This window comes from Lissotriton helveticus, chromosome 8 (genome assembly GCF_964261635.1).
Source record: "Lissotriton helveticus chromosome 8, aLisHel1.1, whole genome shotgun sequence".
NCBI lineage: Eukaryota > Metazoa > Chordata > Amphibia > Caudata > Salamandridae > Lissotriton > Lissotriton helveticus.
In genome coordinates, this window is record NC_136069.1 from 1,182,704,065 (window position 1) to 1,182,725,189 (window position 21,125).

Here is a 21,125-nt window from a genome sequence, read left to right on the forward strand (position 1 = left end):
CATTCCAAGAACATATGCGTATCGGTGGCAGCAGCTAGCCCACATCTAGGACATGAAACTGGGCCAGTTAATGAGAATTTCGTTAACCTATGGGGGGAATAATATGCCCTATGCAAAGTAAAAAGGTGGTTCCGACGAAGCCACGATGGTTTAACTAAGTCCCAGAGCAATGAGCAGGAAGCACTCCAGAGCTCTTCCACTTCGAGCCCCGGCATTAGTTCTGCCCATAAGTTTGTTGGTAGTTGAAAACTGACATCTATTTCATCTAATATTTTGTTATACCATCGGGAAATTTCTTTTTTCGCCACTGAGTTGTCTAGTAAGGAAGTTATCAAGTCACTGTTGCCACCTATAGGCTGCTTGCTACGTCTCATAGACTGACCATAATATGTCTGAGCCCAGCTAGAAATCTGAATATATTTAAATCTTGACAACTCAGGGCCGACTTTGTTAATAAGGTAGTCCCATGGAAGTAAAGCCCCATCCATGAACAAATCGTCCCAACCGTCAATACCAGCTTCTAGTAAAGGTTTATTAAGGGCGTCTGTTGTCCATAGGGGGGGGGAAGGTAATGAGAGTTGTTTCTTGTAATAATAAAATATGATTTCTCAATCTTTAAAATATTCTAAAATCTTCCTCCTGTTGACAGGATAGTTAAAACTCTTATTGTTAGAGGAAAAATCTTTACCTACTCATGGTGAGTGAGTAGACGCAAATATGTTGAATATTGAGTTAGTCTTCAATCTTCCCATGTTTGCATAAACACATTTTAAGATTTCCCCATTGTAGAACCTATTTGAAGCCTAGAAATTAAATTATTCAGAAAGAAAACAAAACAGGAAAAACGTGACAGAGTGGCGACGGCTGCTTGTCTAGTGTAGTAAAATTGACATCGGTCAGTTTACTTCTACGGGTTACGTTTGTAGCAAATCTGGTACTGCAAGAACTAGCAACCTCTGATATTCAACTCCCTCGCCAAGGGAGACTTTTCATTGTCAAAACCTATAACTTGAATTACCAGTAAAAGTACCAATTAGAAAAACAAAGAGTCAGGTGGTCTTATGAAATCCACAAATACCTGATCGCATTACACTGATAGCCAAGGGCAAATAAATATTTTTTTAAATCCTTCTTTTACCAAGCTCACCGGCATATTTTAGTGTATTATTTTAGTGTATTACATCTGTTATTGTTATTGTTCACATACTAACAAAAAGAGGCCTCTTCTGAATCATGAGAGGAAGCCGAGAGTAATAACTTCCTTGAGAATGACAGACAATCATCTGTTATTGTTATTGATCACATACTAACAAAAAGAGGTATTCAGCCTCTTCTGAATCATGAGGGGAAGCCGAGAGTAATTACTTCCTTGAATGACAGACAATCATCTTTTCTTGACAATAATCGTCCAGAATGTCTTTAAAGTATGTGCATCATTGAAGGTGTTATTTTGCCATTGACTGTGGTCTTCATCCTCAATGGACCGATGAATCCAAACTTTATATTCATAGTCACACATCCTGGTTCTCAAATCCAATAAGAATTTCCTGATTTGTGCTGAATATCTTCATCTTCATCATATGTGCATAGCGTAGAGTCTGAAAATAATTGTTCTTGGATATACATTTTCATCAGGTTTCTGTGTAGGAATCCAATTTGCCTTTTTAATGTCGAATTCTCTTGTTGAGCCTAATTCAATAATTGTCAGGTCCTCTTTTCCAGACACTGCACACAATTGTAATAATTTTTCTGATCCTTCCGGTAGACCAAACATCATGACATTTCCCGTTTCTATTTTCCAAATAAATTTGTTCTCTTTTCAGCTTTGTAAGTTTGGAAATTGTTTTCTTTTTACATTTTTTCATTAACTTGGATGTCTCCTCCTGCATATTGATCTCAGTCTCGTCCATCTTCATGGACATTTTACTTGTGTCCTTCTGACGTTCTTCAGTATTTGTCTTTGTGGATTGCGTTATACATGTCTTGTTATTCAGTCCTTTCATAACCATATCTAGATATATAGGGGGGTCTGATTTTCCTTAATCCATGATGGAGGCAATGGTGGGTCAGTTTTAACCCTTGTCAGGCCCTGATTTACTTTTATTTTGGTTTATAGTCATCCATAATATAATGGAGATTTTAAGACTGTGATGTATGTAGCAATCAATTGTAAAAGGCAACTCCTTAAGGCACATTTCAACAGCCTATGCATCATATATTTACTGTGTTATATATTTGGCAAAATCTCCTTGTCGCAACCTACTTGTGTGTCTCAGCCACTAAGTCCAAAGGCATTGATGCATGTGGGGTACTGTATGGTTCTACACTCTTGTTAAGAGTGCAGCTTAACTCAGTATTGTCATGTTCAGATATGCCAGCCACGCTATCAGATACAGGATCATACGAGTCTTGTGATCTGCCAATTGATTTCTTAAACCCTATGTTGAGATCAGATCAGTTGCAGTTATCTTCACTTTAACACTGTTTTTATCACTTTTTTTTAACACGGGGTGATGATTATTCAAAGTATTACATCAGTGAACGGGTTTAAACATTTCACCTGTGCCCTTGTTACCTTGTGTTTTGCAACATGTGTAGCTCGGCCAGGCCGGTTTAAGCGTTTCACCTGTGCCCTCATTACCTTGTGTTTTGCAACATGTGTAGCTCAGCCAGGCCTCCCTCTCCAATCTCAATTTATGCATGCCAGGGCAGTGTCAGAGATGCCAGACATGTTCCCTCCCTGAGAAATTCAGTGAGTTTCCCATAGTGTCGGTCAGCGTTTCACACATTTCTTTAGCTCATTTGTTGCAGCACAGTCACTAATCACCAATAAGTGTTGTGTAAATTCTTTTAAGGATGAGATTCTCTTCTGAGTTTTGTCAGTTTACAATTGAGTCAGTCCGAGAGAATTCAGCAAGCCGCCATTTTCCTGGGCCCCAAGCCACGCACCCAACTACAACAGGCATTTGACTTTTAACTTGGCTTGTTCTGTTATGAGTTGGAAAGTGAGCCCTTGAAACTACTGTTCCCATTAAACTACTGTGATATATTAGCTATGTCTATAATGGAGATCTGCAAAACAGTTATCTTGTCTAGGCTCCACGTTGTTTTATTACCGCAATTGCCCCAACTTTAATTCTGTTGGATTGTGGTACACACATGAATGTATGTATTGCTTCTGTTTACACCCTTAACCCCGTCTCGCCCCACACTGCTTAGGTTTTGATTTACATCTATTGTAAGTGTTTGGGACCTTGAAGTGACATTCTTTGGAGAGAAAAACTAGTGTGTTACTCTGTACCTATAGTTCTCCCATGGTATTTTGTAATTAAAGAACATTTTCTCAGTGTAAGCTTAAATATCGTACAATACCCACCCATCTCTGTTGTAGCTTTATTTGTAGTTGTGAGACTCCCTTTCCTGTCATTGACCTACAACTATGGTCGCTGTTAATTTATGCTTTATAAATTTGCAAAGTTCTTTATTTGGTAAACGTACATTAACTGTTGATGTGCTGTATACACTGCAGTGTTCTTGTGGGGTTGATGGGTTTTTGGAGAAACATGCATCATATTCCAAAGGGATTTCAAAGTTAATGTCCATTGTTGGGTATCACTAATATGGTGATCAGTGACATGGTGATTAGATTTCATTATAAGGTAGTATTTTGTTATGCAGTGTTCTCTGTTTTACTGTGGGCCCCAGTGGTGCTGTAGTTTCCAAGATATGTTAACCTCGTGAAGCACCTATGCTGCCTTTAAACAGTGCTTTCTTAAAGATGGCTGAAGATGTTCAATTTTTTACTGCTTCTTTGTAAGACACAAAATACATTGCAGCAGCAAGGAGAGATCGGCTTAACTGTTGCCTGTAGTTGAGTCCCATGTTGAGCTGTACATTATTCAACAGTTACTTGTCAGCCCACCTTGCACAAAGTGGTATTATGTAATGCAGGATTGGTAATCCTCAGCACTGTTTCTGCTAGGTCATTGTAGGATAACACCTTAAATCTGCAGTTGATTTATTTCCTCCAAGGAAATGCAGACATATGACAGAAGACAAAGAAATGCATTTGTATTAGATTGGTGTCTGTTTGACTTGCTCTTTTAATAACTCGCCATGTCTCCATTTTACGTTTCCAGGACTTTGGTAAACGGGGTCAGATCCATGGATTTGATGTGAATCTTGTTCCATTGCACAGTGGCACTTTTTCCAATGCATGATTTGCTAACACATGTTGTTGGGTCTGCTCAATACTATCACTAACATTGGTTTTCATGTGCATTTAGCTGACCTGTTTTTTTAAGTCAGTGCGCCAGGCTGCCAGCCAAATCAGGCAGGAAAGTAAGAGTAGAATCTGGGCGATTGATTCTTCTATTATTATTTATTTCTCTTAAATATAGTAGGTTAGTATCCTAATTAAGGATATTCATCTGGTTTTACTGTAGCACCAAGTTTTATTCGGAAATATGGCCAAGTGTCAGGAAATGTATCCAACTCATCTGAAAAAAAAAGTACTTTATTGAATGATCTCTATCTTTCACGATTGAGATTGTATATCTTTATATGGTCTACACCAAAACCAGTTGGAGTACTACAAAAGGCTACTTATGCCAAATTTGCTGACCTAGTCTGTGTGGTACTTCACTTATGAGGCTTGATAAATAGTGTGGTTTGTGTTTTTAGGGCCGTTCGGAGGTTTTTTAGTTTTGCCTGGCTGTTTTATTCTAAATTCTGTGCACCCATCACTTGTGTTTGTTTCCGACCGTAACTCCCATTCTTTTTGCATAAATTTAATGCATGTCAGCATGGTGGCTATTGGTAAGGTGTGAACAGTCTAGATTATGTCAACATTTATTTGACTTCACATAATTGAAAATGGCATAACATACAAGAAATGAGGCCATCAACCCAAACCAAAGCAAGGAAGTTTTACCGTTGAATTCAACTATCTTGGCCCATTGTTTTAGTTATCTTTTGGTATGGTATGGAACAAACACTGAAATGTAACCTTTTTGCATGTAAACTGACACATTTGTGGGAACTCTGGTGGAGCAAACTTTCCTAGAAGTGCAATGCTGTGAATTTAGTTATGGGTTCAGCACACCCTATTAACTTCTCGTTTGCCTCACCTGGTTGTCTTTAATGATCCATATTGTACTCAACTGCCCTTAAACATGTTGTGCTTTCAGCCCACACAATAAGGTATGCATAACCAATTTGCATTTCACACAAATGGTAAAGCATACTCTGCAAGGTATGCCCGCAGTCTACCATGGTTGGCAAGGCTGAGTCTCAACCGGTGTATTACACAGTCTGGAAAATTGGTATAGTCGCCGCTTACTAAGGCACTGATCTGTTCCATCTCCAGGGTAAATTTTCAAAACTTTATCCCAAATTTTCATAGCTCCATAATTAATCTAATTTAACATGCACTAATACATTACTACCAATAAATTTTGTACGATTGCTAAGTAACATGCTGCTTTATGCTTGATATGTGTTGTCTAATAAAAGATTATCCCAAGTGCACGATGCTAATCAATAAATGTTTGTTTGTAAACCTAGAGTCGAACTCACAAAGCGTTTTGCATGTGCAAGGTGACATTTCACTTGGAAATGGGGGTCACTTGGAAAAGGCTTTATTCAATTGTGCAAATTCACTTTTGTAATTAAAAGAAGTGGATTTGCTCACATTGAAGGATTTACAGATGATGTATATTACAAATGTAAGGTGTAATATTACAGCTATGTAAATCTTCCCCCGCTAGTCAGGGGAAGCGGGTAGAGTTGTGAGGGCATTCGAGTGCAGGGATAGTCTTAAAATCTTAATTTTGTGGGTGTTCACAAACTCGTGAATGTGGGGGTATTCATGAACTTTTTCATGACCCAACCCCAGCCTGAAAATAGAGCGATATGTATTTCTGTCAAAGGGAAAAGCAACCCCCAATCCTAAGGGTGGAATTGGAAGTGAATCCTCCTCAATTGGTTAGGGTCATAGAGGAAGAAATTGCAAATGTTATTTTGTATCAAAAATGCAATTGCATTAACGCGTTGACATTTTCACATGCTCAGTTGCACACTATATAGAGGTATGTATATGGAAATGTCTTTGCATGCAAGTAATTGCGAATTCACAACATTTTTCTAGGAGCACTCCTGGAATCCTGTAACTCTTCCAGGTTCTGAGGAGTGTGCTTGGAAACCTTTGTGAATTCAACAAATAAGTAAATCTACACCTATGCGACAGTGCAGATTTACCTATTTTTTTAGGCTTGTGCCCCTAGAATTTAATAATTGCCTGGGACATATGTGGGTAAAAACAACTGCTAACTTTGTACACTTTATTTTCAAATAGTACCGTAACCTTTTATACTAAACACTTTAATACACTCTTTTCGCAGTTCCCAGCAGTTAACCACCCCCAATCATTGGAAAGAAGATATCTAGGAATCATAAGTGGTGTTTTGCTTGACCTTATGAAGGTAAGAAGCGATGCGTTCTCTTTGCAGCGCGTTAGGGTCTGAGCTGTGTGATCATATTTTGTCTTAATATGCAGGCGTATTTCTTTTTCGAAAATAGTAAAATAACTGTGCCATATCACCTGAATATTTTCTCATTTGCAAGCATCAATACGGTCAATGTTTTACTTGATAAAATATCTCAGCAAATGTTTTTCATACATGGATTAAATATATGAACTCTGTTAAGTGGGTAGCTTCCATTCTGTAAATTGTTCTATATACTCTTTATTAACAGATTTGGTTAAAATTAGATATTAAAAAACAACATGTAGTGGTTGTGTGGAGTTCCCTGATATGACCATAACATGGAATGCTACACAGGAACAATTGTCAAGCTTCCAGACTGTCAACTGGAATACCCATTGCCTGACAGGCAGGGTTGACTGTAAGGACTGTGCCCTTAATAAATATGTGCTCAACAAATACAGGATCCAGTACTCAGCGTGACCGGCAGCCATTTACCTATGTATGACAGTACTGCGTTGATTTCAGATTCAGATCAGACATTGAAAGTGAGTGTTCTTGGTTGCTATTAAAGGAGTTTTTCTATGCTCATCCTTACTCTCATGGCTCATTGATTCATGTTTTGGGTCTTCCTGGTCAGACCCAGCACCTAAACTCTGTGTCTGTTGATTCTGGCCTAAAAGGAATCTCAGTAGGTGCGAGCCCAGGAAGAAGTAGTGTGCGCCATCTTAGGCACAAGCAAGAATCCGTATGCAGCATCACAAATGTTATCTCACTGCGTGATCGACGCAAACCCCAGAGGATTGGTGCTCACTGCCCGAGTGGCACAGGTGCTTCTTTCCTCTTTGTAATATCAACTGAAAGCCCTGACGTATGGCTCTCTATGGCCTTCTACAACGCTTTGCTTTGTTCCAAAGGAGTAATTCGGGCTCAATCACATGTTGGTTGTTCAACTATTTGTAAAAGTTCTTGTAGATGCTTTTGTCAATACAACACAATTTCAGCTTCATCTCAGCAAGAATCGCTTTATCTTCGTTTCTACACGTTTGTCAGTAAGTTGCACTCTTATTTTACAAGGAAAAAAAGAGAAAGAACAGAAGAAATAACAATTCACAGAAAGACTGAACTTCACTCTTTGAACCACATTGCTTTCCCGCTGTATACAGTTTTATTGTGTAAATTTAATTGTACATTTAGTTTAACGGTGTCAGTATGCAAAATGTCACACCACGGTCACACTTTTTGGAGGAACTTGGAACTTCCCCCAAGGCTTGAGGTGACTAGATAAGGTCTTTCCATGCCTAGCTAGCTTGGGGAAATAGAAAGCTTAAGATACAGACGAGATGGGAACAACATCTGTTATGCTATTATTTAGTCACAGAGGGACAGAAAGTGCAGCTTGGAACCACACTTAACCATATCTTTTTTGTTTGCTGCTGACATTGAGTATGTTCAGAGTCAACTAGTTTTGCTAAGATCATACCCAGATTTTCTGCTGCATCCACAATGCTCTAGTTGGCAAGCACTGTACTCAAACCACCATTACTGCGGCCATTTCCACTATATCCAGTACCTCAAAATTCAGACAGATTTGGACATCTTTAATCAGCACATTGGACACAGAAAATCCATAGCACCAGGATGGAGGCTTTACTCTCATTTTTGTAGGTGTCCCACTTTCCTGTGACGAATGACAACATTGCACATAACTTTGATACTGAGAAAGGACTGATGGATGGGTTGTGGTTTATTTACTGAACCACACCTTATGATATCGAGCATACACTGTTATCTTATACAGAATTTATAGAGCGCGCCTACACCAAAAAGATTTCTTGGCGCTAAAGTAATGAGGCAGAAGCAAGCAGAAAAATTTGCCATAAGCTTGTGTAAACAACCAAGTTTTTAAAAGTTTCCTAAACCTCACATAGTTGGCTGTAGATCTGATGTCATGGGGACGAATGTTCCATGTGTGTAGAGCCATCACCGAGAATCTGGCCCCACCCAGCCTCTATCTTTTACATCTTGGGGCAGTCAATAGGTTTAGGTGGGCTTCTGAGATAACGATTGGGGGTGTTACGCTGAATTCTAGAGGACATAAAGGCCAGAGATTTGTTGTGGAGGAATTGGAAGATGATGCAGCCTGTTTTGAAGATAGTGTGCTGGGCAACTGGAAGCCAATATTGCTTTTCCATCAGCGGCTTAGTATGGCAATGTCTATGTTGACGAAAGACCTCTCGAGCTGCTTAGTTTTGTGCGATTTTCAGCCTGCAGTTGAGGCCCATCGGAAGTCCCAGATAGAGAGCATTTGCATAGACTATCTGAGACATAACAAAAGGAATGATGATTTGGATGATGACTTGAACACTAAAAGTATCTCTTGTTTTTCCTAATTCTCCAAAGTTGAAGGAAGTCACTGCTCCTATCATCCTATCTGTGGTTTCATGGTGAGATCCTCATCAATTAGGATCCCAAGACTTTTCACAGTTTTCTTGGGTGGGGGAGGGGAGAAGGAGGGATTCTATTGATGGAGTTTATTTTCTATAACAACAATTTCGATTTTCTAAGAGTTTAGCTTCAACTGATGATTGTTCATCCAGTCCTGAATACATAGCATAGAGTTTTGGAAAAACTCCCTGGACTCCACCGTATTATCAATGGTGATAGCAGCTGCATATCATCAGCGTAGTTGTACATTTTCACCTTCAGCTGCTGAAGAGCATGTATCAGTAGGAGAATGTAAAGTCTAAAAAGATTAGGGTATAGAAAAGATCTCTGTGGCACTCCAAAATGTAATTACACCTTGGATGAACAGAAAGGAGGGAGACAGACCGATTGAGAACAATCTTTACGTAAATAATTGACCCAATTGCCAATTGTGGGCTGTAACCTGCAGGCCTGCAGCCTTGACACGGTCGATCATAATAACATGCTTAACCATTTCCAAGGCCAATGATAAGTCAGGTAGGATCAGTGCCTGTGTGAAGCCTCTGTACATCAAGTATAATGGGGTGACCCAGTGACCCTCAGAACCTGGGTGTCTAGAGTATATTATATGCTAATGTTGGTTCTGTCGGGTAAAGGAGTTACTTTAATCTGGCATAAACATTTATGCATGAAGAAAGGAGAGCACACTTAATTTGAATGAATCAAAAGGAAATGTATTAACAACTTTATCATTTTTTTCTTGTTGTAACATAATAAAGCTGTCACAGAAAACAAAGATTGTTGAAAAACAATGCAAGGCTAGCTAATCGGTGACAAGGTGATCTAGAGGTGGCAAGGTGCTTTAAGTGAATAAACTATATACAGTGCTTTTTAATAGGTATTTAAAATGTTCAATTCAGTAGACATCTGTCCCTATACACATGAATCTCCAGTCCATAGACTGCTTGGTCCGCTTTTCACGTGGAGTGGAGAGGGTAGTAAATAGATTGTACAGGTACGTTGAGGTTTCGACCCAGAGAAGTGCTTGATTCAAGAAGGAGTCACGGAGGGTCTTCTTCAGGACACGGGGGGACAGCCAGAGGGGCTAGTAACCAAAACCAGTACAATTCTTCAATGTATAATCCACCGAGGGTTGGATTCTTGGCAGTGATGATAATGAATTACATCAGAGGTAGGTAGGTCAGAGGACTTCGGTCGATACAGTTTCTGTGCTTACACATGACATACTATATGCAAGTGAAGCTGCATAGGACGATACCCGTCACAGCAGATAGATGACTAAACGGCTCACACATCGACATGCCCTCTGAAACAGTTGGAAAGAGTGGTGACACACATACTATCCCAAATTGTACAACTGTGGTCTATTTTTATTAATTATAACACGAAAGTAGGATTAAGGGGATCTGGAATTTCATTGTATATTCTTTGCTACTGGGCAGTTGGATGCTGGCAGTGGTATAAATAGGAAAAGAGGCACCAAGCTAAGTGCAATGGTTATGTGCTCTGCTGAAATGTGTGGTGACATAAAGTGCTGGAATGAAAAATGTCCTAGTAATCATGAAGGAAAGTTTAAAATCTATTTAGACACGGAGGCGAGGGTTATGCTCTACTTCCTTTCCAGCAGTTTTCAACTCAACAACTCAAAAAATATTTTTTCTATGATGCACAGGGTAAAGGCTAACCACAATCCACCAATGAACAGTCTAGGATGTCCACAAAGATGGGCTCTCCCGGAATAGCTTCTTCTTTCTTGACTGCAACCATATCGCCAACCCATTTCCATTATTCTGTTTTGGAACCATCAGAGCGTGAAAGAAGCCAGAACAAGACGAATGAACCTGAACCTTCCTGATGACGCAATTAAAGACAACAGACATACTGATCCAAGCATGTCACAAAACAAGGTTTGTAATACTCATACCACCATAGAGTAAACAGAGACTATGCAAATACTCATAAGGCTATGCACAATTGTAAATAACCTTTACCTTGAAGGAGCAAACAAGTTATACCTATACCATACGGCTATGAATGTACAGAAGAAGATTCCAATACCCTACAATTTACCTGGGTTGGGGCAAGGATCTCAGGAATTTTGGGCGGGAATAGTCCTTCCCTCCATGTCCTTAATAGAATTGAAACTTTCCTTCATGATTACTAGGAACATTTTCATCCTATGTCAGGACCGGAGGGGAGGAATATACTTGTTCAAAGCTTGTCCATCACCAATGACGCCCTATCAACGATGCTCTTAAAATAGAACCTTTTGAACATAGAGTCCAAGGGCCAGTCAGCTGCATTTATAATTTCCTCAAGACGAGCCCAGCGAACAAAAGCTTTAGATGCCACTGCTCCTCTAACAGAGTGGGCGCCTAATTGTGAGACGTCAATGCCCCCTTCTTGCTTGACCCAATTGATCCAGCTAGCTATGGTGGGAGGAGTGACTGCTTTGAAAGTTTTCCTAAGAGAGATTAACAATTAACGGTCCCCTGGTGGACGGCGCTCCTCCGTCATGCTCCTGTAAGCCTTGAGACAACAGACCACACATAACTTGGGGGAATTGTCGAAGGCAGGCTAGGACACCACTTTGGAATGTACTTGGTCTACCAAGTGATATGGAAGGTGACCCCTTGTAGGGTAAAGACCCTTCCTGAGATATCCAAAGCTCGCATAACCGACACTCTGTGACATGACATTAAGCACAGAAACATGGCGAGTTTCGCCGAAAGCTCCTTACATGACAAATACTTATTGTGTTTCCAAGAATAGAAGAGGCGTAGGACCCTATAACATACCATAAGGTCCAGTAGCTAGGGTCTGGAGGGGGCATCAAACAAATCCCTCACAATAACTTGCAGACCAACGGGTGTTCGCCCACAAAAGGCCCATGAACCGGCACATGCCCAGCCGAGATAGCTGACCTATAGGAGTTGATAGTACGGTATGCCAACCCCTGTGACGCCAACGAGGACAAGAAATTCATGATAACGTCCACTTCACACCTCATGGGATCCTGGGCGTTTCGAAGACACTTACCAACTCATTTGCCCCATGATGATCTCTAACGGTTGTTTGTACAGTCAGCCCATGCTGCTGCCAGTTACTCCTCCGCTTCATGAGATAAGCCTAGGATTCTTCAGTGATGCGGAAAATCTGCCAGGCCATGAGAGGCATGTGCCCTTGCAGGCCTAATATGCGGGGATTGCCTTGGAAATCCTGCAGGATAGTCGGATCGAGAGGTAGAAGGATTGGAGAATCCTAGGAAAGTTCCAGTAGAACTGGAAACTATACTTGAGATCTCCAATAGAGTGTGATCACAGCCTCTTTTGCCTGCTGCCTGCAGACAGGCACTGAGAGTCTCATGATCATGGTGAAAGATGGGAAGACATATCTAGTCTCGAAAGCCCAATCTGGAGGAAGGCATCTGTGGCTGTTGCTAGATGGTCCAGCTTCCAACTGGAGTATCTGGGCAGGTGATGGTCCAGCTGCAATGCAAAAAGGTCTGCTGAGAACAGACCGCAAAGAGCCTTCAATCTCTTGAAGATCAAGCGGTGCAGCTGCCACAGACTCATGAACGACCATGCCCTGGAGCACCAATCCGCTTTCACATTGGACACTCTTGGGAGGAATTCTGCGGTCACTGAGATGTTGTGTGACAAGCATAAAGTCCAAAAATCTTTGGCCAGATCGGCCAAGACCTTGGAACTGGTACCCCCAAGATGGTTTATATGGCGTACTGCCGATACATTGTCCATCTTGAGGAGGACTCTGCAGGAGATTCTGGCCTTCGTCCAACACTGAATGGCAAATAACCCTGCCATCAACTCTAGGCTGTTGATGTGGAGTTGCTGCTCATCTGCAGACCATTTTCCTCCTATAAAGAAGCCACCACATCGAGCTCCCCACCCGGACTTGCTGGTGTCGGACTCTATCACAATGTCTGGGTCTGAGCGAAAGATGGCTCGCCCATTCCACACTTCCATATGATTCAGCCACCATCTCAGCTCCCCCTCTCCTTGTGTGGTAGGGGTACCTGTTCTGAGTACTGCAGGCCCTGTGTGAGATGGAAAGCCTTGAGGCATTGCAATATTCTGTAGTGGAGCGGCCCCGGAAAGATCGCCTCTATTGAGGACGACAGAAGGCCTACCACCCAAGCTACCTGCCTTGTATTGTATTGTATTGTAAGGGGAATTTATAAAGCGCGCTGACACCATGGGTTTCCTGGCGCTGGCAGACAACTGGGGGACTGGGAGGGTTTAGCCAGATTGAGGGAAGAGCCAAGTTTTTAGGGATTTACGGAAGAGGGTAAGGGAATTGGAGGTTTTAAGAGAGAGAGGGAAGGAATTCCAGAGTTTGGGGGCCAGAAATGCAAATCTCCGGCCTCCGGATCTGCAGAGTTTGACAGGGGGAGTGAGTAAGAGGTGCAGATGAGAGGATCTCAGGTTCCGAGAGGGGCTGTAGGTCCTGATGAGAGATTTCAAAAAAACAGGACAGGAACCAGATAAGGATTTAAAGGTGAGGCAGCCGATCTTAAAGGCTGCCCTCGAGATGACGGGGAGCCAGTGCAGTTTTAGAAGGAGGGGTTTGGCGGATTGCCATTTCGGAATCCCAAAGGCCAATCTCGCCGCTTGATTCTGAACGAATTGTAGTCTGCAGAGAGATGTTTTGGGCAGACCATGATAGATAGCATTCGAAAAATCTAAGCGGGAGAGGACAAGGGCCTTAACGAAGTAGGGGATCGTGCCAGCATTCTATTCAGCTCCTTGCGGATCTTGACCACTTACCAATAGGGGAGGCTTAATGTCCGTGCTACAGAGTATATCATGAACCCGAGGAAAGTCGTCTGCTTGGACAGCACTAGGAGAAATTTCCATTCGATGATCACAAACCCTAGGCCCTGTAGAAGATTGACAGCAATCTTCAACTGCTGTGCCAGTTGCGACGGACATTGGCCCAATAGGAGGAGATCATCGAGATAGAGGCTGAGGCGAAATCCTCTCGCTCTTAGGGTCACCACTACCGGCTTGAGAACCTTTGTGAAGCACCAGGGAGCCGAGGCTAGACCAAAAGGTAGGGTTGCAAATTTGTATACCTGGTCTTTCCACCTGAACTGCAGGAATCTGCGTCCTTTAAATCCAAGCGCACCATCCAATTGTTGGGCTGAAAGAGGTCATGCAGAAGTTGGATTCCCGCTATCTTGAAGTGGCAGTAAACCAACCACTGATGGAATTCTTCCAGGATTATCACCGGGCGTTGCCCACCATCAGCCTTTGTCCACCAGAAAAATGTTGGGGAGGAAGCCTCAGGGGTGGAGGCAGGAGAGGGCAGCCATGCCTTTTTGCAGCAAGTCCACCTCCTCCTGATCTATCAAGGTGACTTGATTGTCTACAAAAACCAGCGGGTGAGGAAATTCTCACCTGTTGTGGCATGAAATTGCCCTCTGGAGGTGCCTCTATTACTGCAGCCATGGTGACCTCGTCACATCTGACAGATTATCCTTACTTTGACAGGTCTTGGAACTTCTTGAATCCTCTCTGAGGGTCGTATCCTCAGAGCGCCCTCTGTTATGTCCGGCCACAAGAAAAATTTGAGGGTGAAGTATTTTCTTTATGGAGGCGTGTGCCTTATCTAAGGAGGTGAATGTTGCTACGAACGTACTCAGCTTTTTAATGAACGGTCCCGGAAGAGTCCGCCCTGGGCCATCGTGCCTGCCTCGGAGGAAGCCAGGTCCCCCAATTTAGGGTCAACCTTCAAGAAGAGGATGCGACTACTCTCGGTTGAGAGAGCCTAATTTGCGTTCCCCGGAAAGATTATAGCACGCTGCAACCAACTTGAAACTCATTCTGGGGAAAGGAGAGTGCCCTAGGCTTTGGCCTTCTCTGCTAGCTCCAAGAATTTAGTAATAGGGCCAGAAATGTCCAATAACTTATCCTGCCAAGTTTCCAGGAACGATCAATGCCCTTCTTTGAGTCCCTAATATATTTTTGGAGGAAAATGGCCATTCTTGGATCAATCTCCCGGGTTATTGCCACCTAACCTGGTAGGGTGGGGCGGGGGCACTCCGCCCTAATGCAGGCTCTGACCACCTTTCCTAGGGGATTATGGAGGTTCCAAGCAACACATTTTTAAACCTTACTGGAAGGGACCCACCCTGCCAAGCGGGGGCAAGAGGTCCTCAGGGAAGTTTGGGCAGCATGTCAGAGGGATCCTCTGGGTCATTTGTCGGCTCTGCAGGGGCCGGTACCAAGGTGGGGTGCCACGGCCGGTTAGGGCCGGCCTTGTCATTTGAGTCGCTTGGAGAGTGATCTTCCTCTGCCTCCAGGCCTTGTGGGGGAGATAAGTCGACCATATCCAACAGGGCATCTGACCGAGCCAGGAAAGCTTTTTGAGGCACTCGAAGGCCCCCAAATCCATCCCAGAGTCATTCCTGCACCTAGGGGTGCCTTCTATGGGGGGTGGTGATATTTGTGACTGGGAGTTCTGATAAGCATAAGCTATCTCCATAATGCGGCGCTCAAAGGGACCCATGCCCGCAGCCACTGCCTGGTTGGATGGAGGCATCTACTGCCACACAAAACTCGTCATCTAGAGACAGGGCTTGTAGGGACTCTGTAGAGTCCTCCCGCATACCCCCAATTTAGTGTGGAACGCTAATGTCAAAGGAGCAATGCGATAGGGCAAGAACCACAATGCAGACAGACCCTTGAACTCAATAATATACCAAACTCCAATAGGGAAAAAGTTTGGGCAGCCTGAGGTTTAATATCAGTAACTAAATAGTTATTATTTTGTCTGCGCTGAGGCGGTGAAAACAATAGGCTTCTGCCCTGGGCTGACTCACCCTGCTCTTACCGGGTTACTGGGATGCCTGGGCCCTGACCTTGATAGCCAGAAAGGGGAAAGGGAGTACGTGCCATATAAGTGCCAAGAACGTGCATGCTGTGATGGAGAATACAGAAAGATTATAGTGGAGGCTGGGCACACCTAAGAGCCGATAAAGTATTTCTACTCGAATTGTTACATTTTTGTCTTCACCATGGATACTTCAAATACAAAAATGAGTTCTTTTTACAAAATAAAGGGACATCCATGGGATTTTCTGGAGCACCAGCCTACGCCAATACCTATATGGCGAAATTTGAGGAAGAACAACTATTGACAGATCCCGAATGGCAGGACAACGTAACCTTGTATTGCCGATATATTGATGATATTTTCCTAATATGGCACAACACCAAAGAAATGCTTGAACAAAAAATAACCCAGCTGAATACACTAGATGAACATCTTCAGTTCACCAGTACAATAGAGCTCAAAAAAATTCCTTTTCTGGATGTATTAGTGAAATTGGAAGACAATGAAATCCGAACTGAAATATACCACAAAGCTACAGACAAAAACACAGCACTAATGTATAATAGCTTTCACCCAAAAAACTTAATTGAAAATCTGCCATACTCACAGATGTTGAGAGCCAAAAGGATATGTACGGATACCCACACACTTGAGCGCAATCTGGAAATAATCACCAACAAATACACAGAGAAGAAATATCCAAAGACCCTTTTGGAAAACACCAAACTAAAAGTAGCAGAAAGAAACCGGGAATCATTGCTTACATCTGTAACGAAACCAGAGACGAGTCGTCAAGTATTTGTATCTAAATACTCAACTAGCTCAAGAGAAATTAAAAAGAGTATTAACCAACACTGGGACCTTCTCAGCAATGAAAATGATTTTCAAGGGTTATTCAAAGACAGACTGATCTTTGCCTATAAGAGGTCCAGAAACATTAAAGAGATGTTGAAAGCACCCACCACGAACGTTCAAGAAGTCTATCGAGGCACCAGGAAATGTCATAACTGTGTTCAGTGCAACAACGTTATTGTGAGTGACAACATCAGGCATCCCCACTCTGGGGAAACCTTCAAGACCAAACACAATGCAGACTGCAACTCCACACATCTGATTTATGCCATAAAATGCCCATGCGGGCTCCTATACGTAGGAAAAACTGAACGCAAGATTAAGACACGTATATCGGAACACAAAAGCACTATCCGAAACAACAACCCCAATAGCAGTTTAGCAACACATTGGACCAAGAATAGACACACAATAGCACAGCTCAAGTTCCAGGTTCTCGAGGTAGTCAAACCCACCCCTGGGAAGGACACCACTAAAAAATTACTCCAAAGAGAAATTTTCTGGATAAGAAAACTAGATTCACAGGATCCTAAAGGGATCAATGATAGAGCAGATTTAGGATGTTACCTGTGATAATGCTCCGTAAGTCGCCTGCGTGCGACTTTGTGTTCAGTACCCATCTTATTAATAACAGTAAACACTCGAGAATAAGCATATAATCATATGCTTGTATATGTATGTTTGCATTGTTTGGAATATTAATGTTATGCACATGCCAGGTACCATTCTACTCATACCCTTTCTTCTTTTTTCCATTATTTTATCGTCTATTTCTTTCTACTATCTTGTTATTCCATGCTTTCCGTTCTTTTTACTAATGGCCGCCACCGCCTTGTAGTACATCCCCGTAGACTAGATGAAGTCCGTTTTCCAGTATTAGCACTCTTAAGTCCGTGGCACGCATGCGCGGAATCCAGCTATCGAGATTGCAGCTACACCGGAATTCTACCGTGAAGTTTCACGGAGCTCCTTAAATCTGTACAAGGTGAGCCTTTCCCCATGGCAGCCGGTTGAATTGTTTTCTCCTATGTAGTTTTTCCTTAAACGAGTACTTAATGAATTCCGCCCGTTTACTTTTCTAGCTTGAGGACCGTACCCACTTGAACCTTCTAAACAATTACCGTTACGTGATTGACCTCCGTGAACACGTCTAGGTATGATGATTCTCACTTCTCATCACTGTAAACCCTGACAACCGTATGACCTGCGATGTTTAAACACATCCCTCCGTATTTTTTAGAATTCGCATCTGTCTTTTGAGTGCGTCCTATGAACCACCCCTTCTCTACCAAACGCTAAGTCAAGGTCAGTGATATAACTAGAAGACCTCCTGTATCACCGGGTGTAGAGTAATGGTTGTACTATTGTCCATCGTACTGAATCACCCACACAGTGATCTCTACTTTTTCGCTCTGGTTTTCAGCTACTCTTTATAATTTTTCCTCAGACTCTTTTCTTATCATCTCTCCTGCTCACCAGTCACTCTATCATCCCACCCCTTCACTGATATTATGGCATGTTCGTACACCATTGTATTTAGGAGTAATGACTGTTTAAGTTCATTTGATTGTATACCCCTCACAGACTAAGAACATTATCAAATAGAATGTATTTCTTTCTGATTTTTTACAGACTCCGCCCCTGAGGAAGGGCCAAGGGGCCCGAAATGCATAGGGCAGCACTAAGAAATGTATAAAATGTTTATGTATGAACCTTGAATGTGAAACCACTATCCAATGATATATTTAATTGGTTAAAACAAGTGATTTCTTCTTTATGATAAGAATCAAGTAAAAAGGTTACCAATGAAATTGTTTTTGAATTGATTATGTTGATCTAACAATGACATGGCATGTAATAGTAGCCTAGAACTATGTTTATCATTTAAATAGTAGCATCCCAGCAGGCAGTGCAACAGTGCGCATTAGGACAAGCGGTCACGCTTGTAATATTTCTGTATGGAGAATACAGACCCACCACGCGCGGGCATCCGGCTGTGCAATTCAAATACGGGCATCTGGGCTTCACTGAAACTGATGGCAGCTCTCCGTCGCAGGCCAGCGAGACGCGCACTCTTGTAGTGCACCCTGTAGTCCCCACTGGTGCACACCGCACCAACGCTCTCAAGGCTTCACAGGGGCGCCGCGAGCAGAGCAATGACAACGCGTCCGGTGCCCAAAGTCAACCTGCGGCGAGTTAAGCAATAAGGGAAAATGTGTACTTAACTGCTGGAAGCAGGAAAAGAAAGAGGAATTTATCCATGGGGAAGTCCGCCTTTGTGGACATCATGGACTGTTCATTGGGGGATTGTGGTGGGCTTTTACCCTGTGCATCATGGGAAAGATAGTCTTTTGAGTTGTTTAGTTGCAAGCCGCTGGAAAGAAAATAAAGACAGCTGAGCATAATCCTCTCCTTCGGTCCTAACATAGAATTAAGTTGAACCAATCCATGCACACAACCCAGAAAAATGTGTAATAGGGTATATGGATTGGTCTGGGCAGGTTGTTAGTGGCTGGGAGGACGATTTGGCTGATTACAGCAATTGTGAAAATAAGCATATTGTTTGAAGACTGTACTAAATAGTGGATAATGCAATCTTATTTGCAAATTAACATGAGAATAAGAAAATGTGTTGATTCTTCTCCAATGTACTGTTGTTGTTGTGTTTTATCGCCAATGAATAAAGATTTAAAAAAATGGTTGTACACTTTTACCACCAGATAAGATGATCAATATACAACCATTCCATTTCAAAATTACTATCTTTGCCCCCCATTAAGGGCCTGAGTAGCTGTGAAATGCTAATCCTTTTCCAGCCGTAAAACTCCTTTTTCCAGCCTAAAAGTGATTATATATTTTTACGTTTTACCACAACAGGGTATTGCAAAATGCGGACATTAAAGGCCAGTAAATCGCAACATATGTTTAGACACGTGTAAATGTGCACTCTGCATGCAGTTCCCTAATACACAGTCATATAACCCAGAATTTGCGTGGTAATCTTGGTGTGATAACACATAGAAACGATAATGTTGGTGTGGAAGAACAATCTTGCCATTACCATGCAACTCATGGTTGAACCCCCTATTTATTTTTGAAGTTTTTAATAGAGAAAACGTGGCCCTAGGGTGTTAGTGTTTTTTTTTTGTTTACTGGGATGTTAAGTGGTGTGCCCAAAATCACACGCTGTTGCGCCAAGGAGGGATTCAAACCTGGATCCAAGGTCAGCAGCTCTAACCGTTAGGCCATATCTCCTCCCTCAAACACTCATATAGTCAAATATCTGTATTCCTGTTGGAGGCTGCTCACGGTAGCATCCTGAAGTCCACCTGTTGACCCCTATGCAAGCAAAATTACTTAAGCGTATATCCAGCTTGGAGACATGCTGTATCATGTTTATATATCTATGAGAGGCAATTAGGGTATTCTCCACTCTGTGGTACTTTTTCTTTTGTGCTTTATTTAATGTGCTTTGACTGCACGTGAGTGACTTATTTTATAAAGGAACCTTTATTCCTCGTACAAACACTTGTCACGTTTATCATACTTCCTTGAATTTTTTTAGGGTAAAGTTTCTTTATTTGCATTTCAACAAACAAGAAGACAGTCATGATTATGTACAAATCATATCATCAGAAACGGGAACGGCAAGCAAGATAGCATAAATCCAAATATGTTATATAATCTTGGTGCCAGTACCACCCTGCACGTAGGATAACTTTTCTCAGTACTCAAATACAATTCATCCGTCCCCTAGTCTCAAATCAATACTAGCATACCATTTCTTCTCCATTGAAACTATAACTTCCCACAAAACTCTCCCCTCACATCGCCACCCCCTGTACTTTCCACACATCTACTTCTGCCAAATGCGAACTAACTGTAATGTGAGCCGGAAGTAACTGCTGTTTTGGCACCCATTGGGTTGGGAGGCACCAATTGGGGGTACGTCCCCAATCGTCCCATCTAGTTTTAGAACCTTGATAGCATGAGTCACAATGAGCATCCTTTCCCCTTATACCTTGCAACCATCCCTCCCAACCAGAATGGAAGACCCTCAATGTGATCCTACTCAGTCAGTGTCTGAGTCATCATTCCCAAGTCGAGCAATTCGTCTGGCAACCTATCATCCCTCCGCGTGTGCCACATATGTGCTTCTTCCCACTCTTATATCCTTTCTCCAATTCTGTATTGAAGGGGGTTACAGGCAGAGCCACTGTATTGCAATACGCCTCTTGGCCACCACAAGGCCCAGAGTCACAAAGCGCCTGCTCAATTTGTTGGGGGGATTGGCTGGGAGAAGGCCCAGCAGACATTGTTGAATTGTGGTTGGTACCTCCCATCCCGCTGTCAACTTAATGTGAGATACCACCTCTGCCCAGTATACTAGTATAGTAGTACATTGCCAGACCAAGTGAACGAAATCAGCCCCATCTTGACCACATCTGTGGCATGCAGAGGGTCTGCTAGGATAAGTAGTGT

The 21,125-nt window shown here is 42.4% G+C and overlaps 1 protein-coding gene across 5 annotated transcripts in view; it reads left to right on the forward strand.

Annotated features, from left to right (window-relative positions):
* CDKL5 (cyclin dependent kinase like 5) overlaps positions 1 to 21,125 on the forward strand; it is a 1,214,907-nt gene that overhangs the window by 951,889 nt on the left and 241,893 nt on the right. For all 5 annotated transcript variants that reach the window (XM_078658112.1, XM_078658115.1, XM_078658113.1 and 2 more), the window contains one exon: positions 6,402 to 6,482. In XM_078658112.1, coding sequence (XP_078514238.1) covers positions 6,402 to 6,482 — 81 coding nt within the window. The remainder of the gene's footprint in view (positions 1 to 6,401; positions 6,483 to 21,125) is intronic.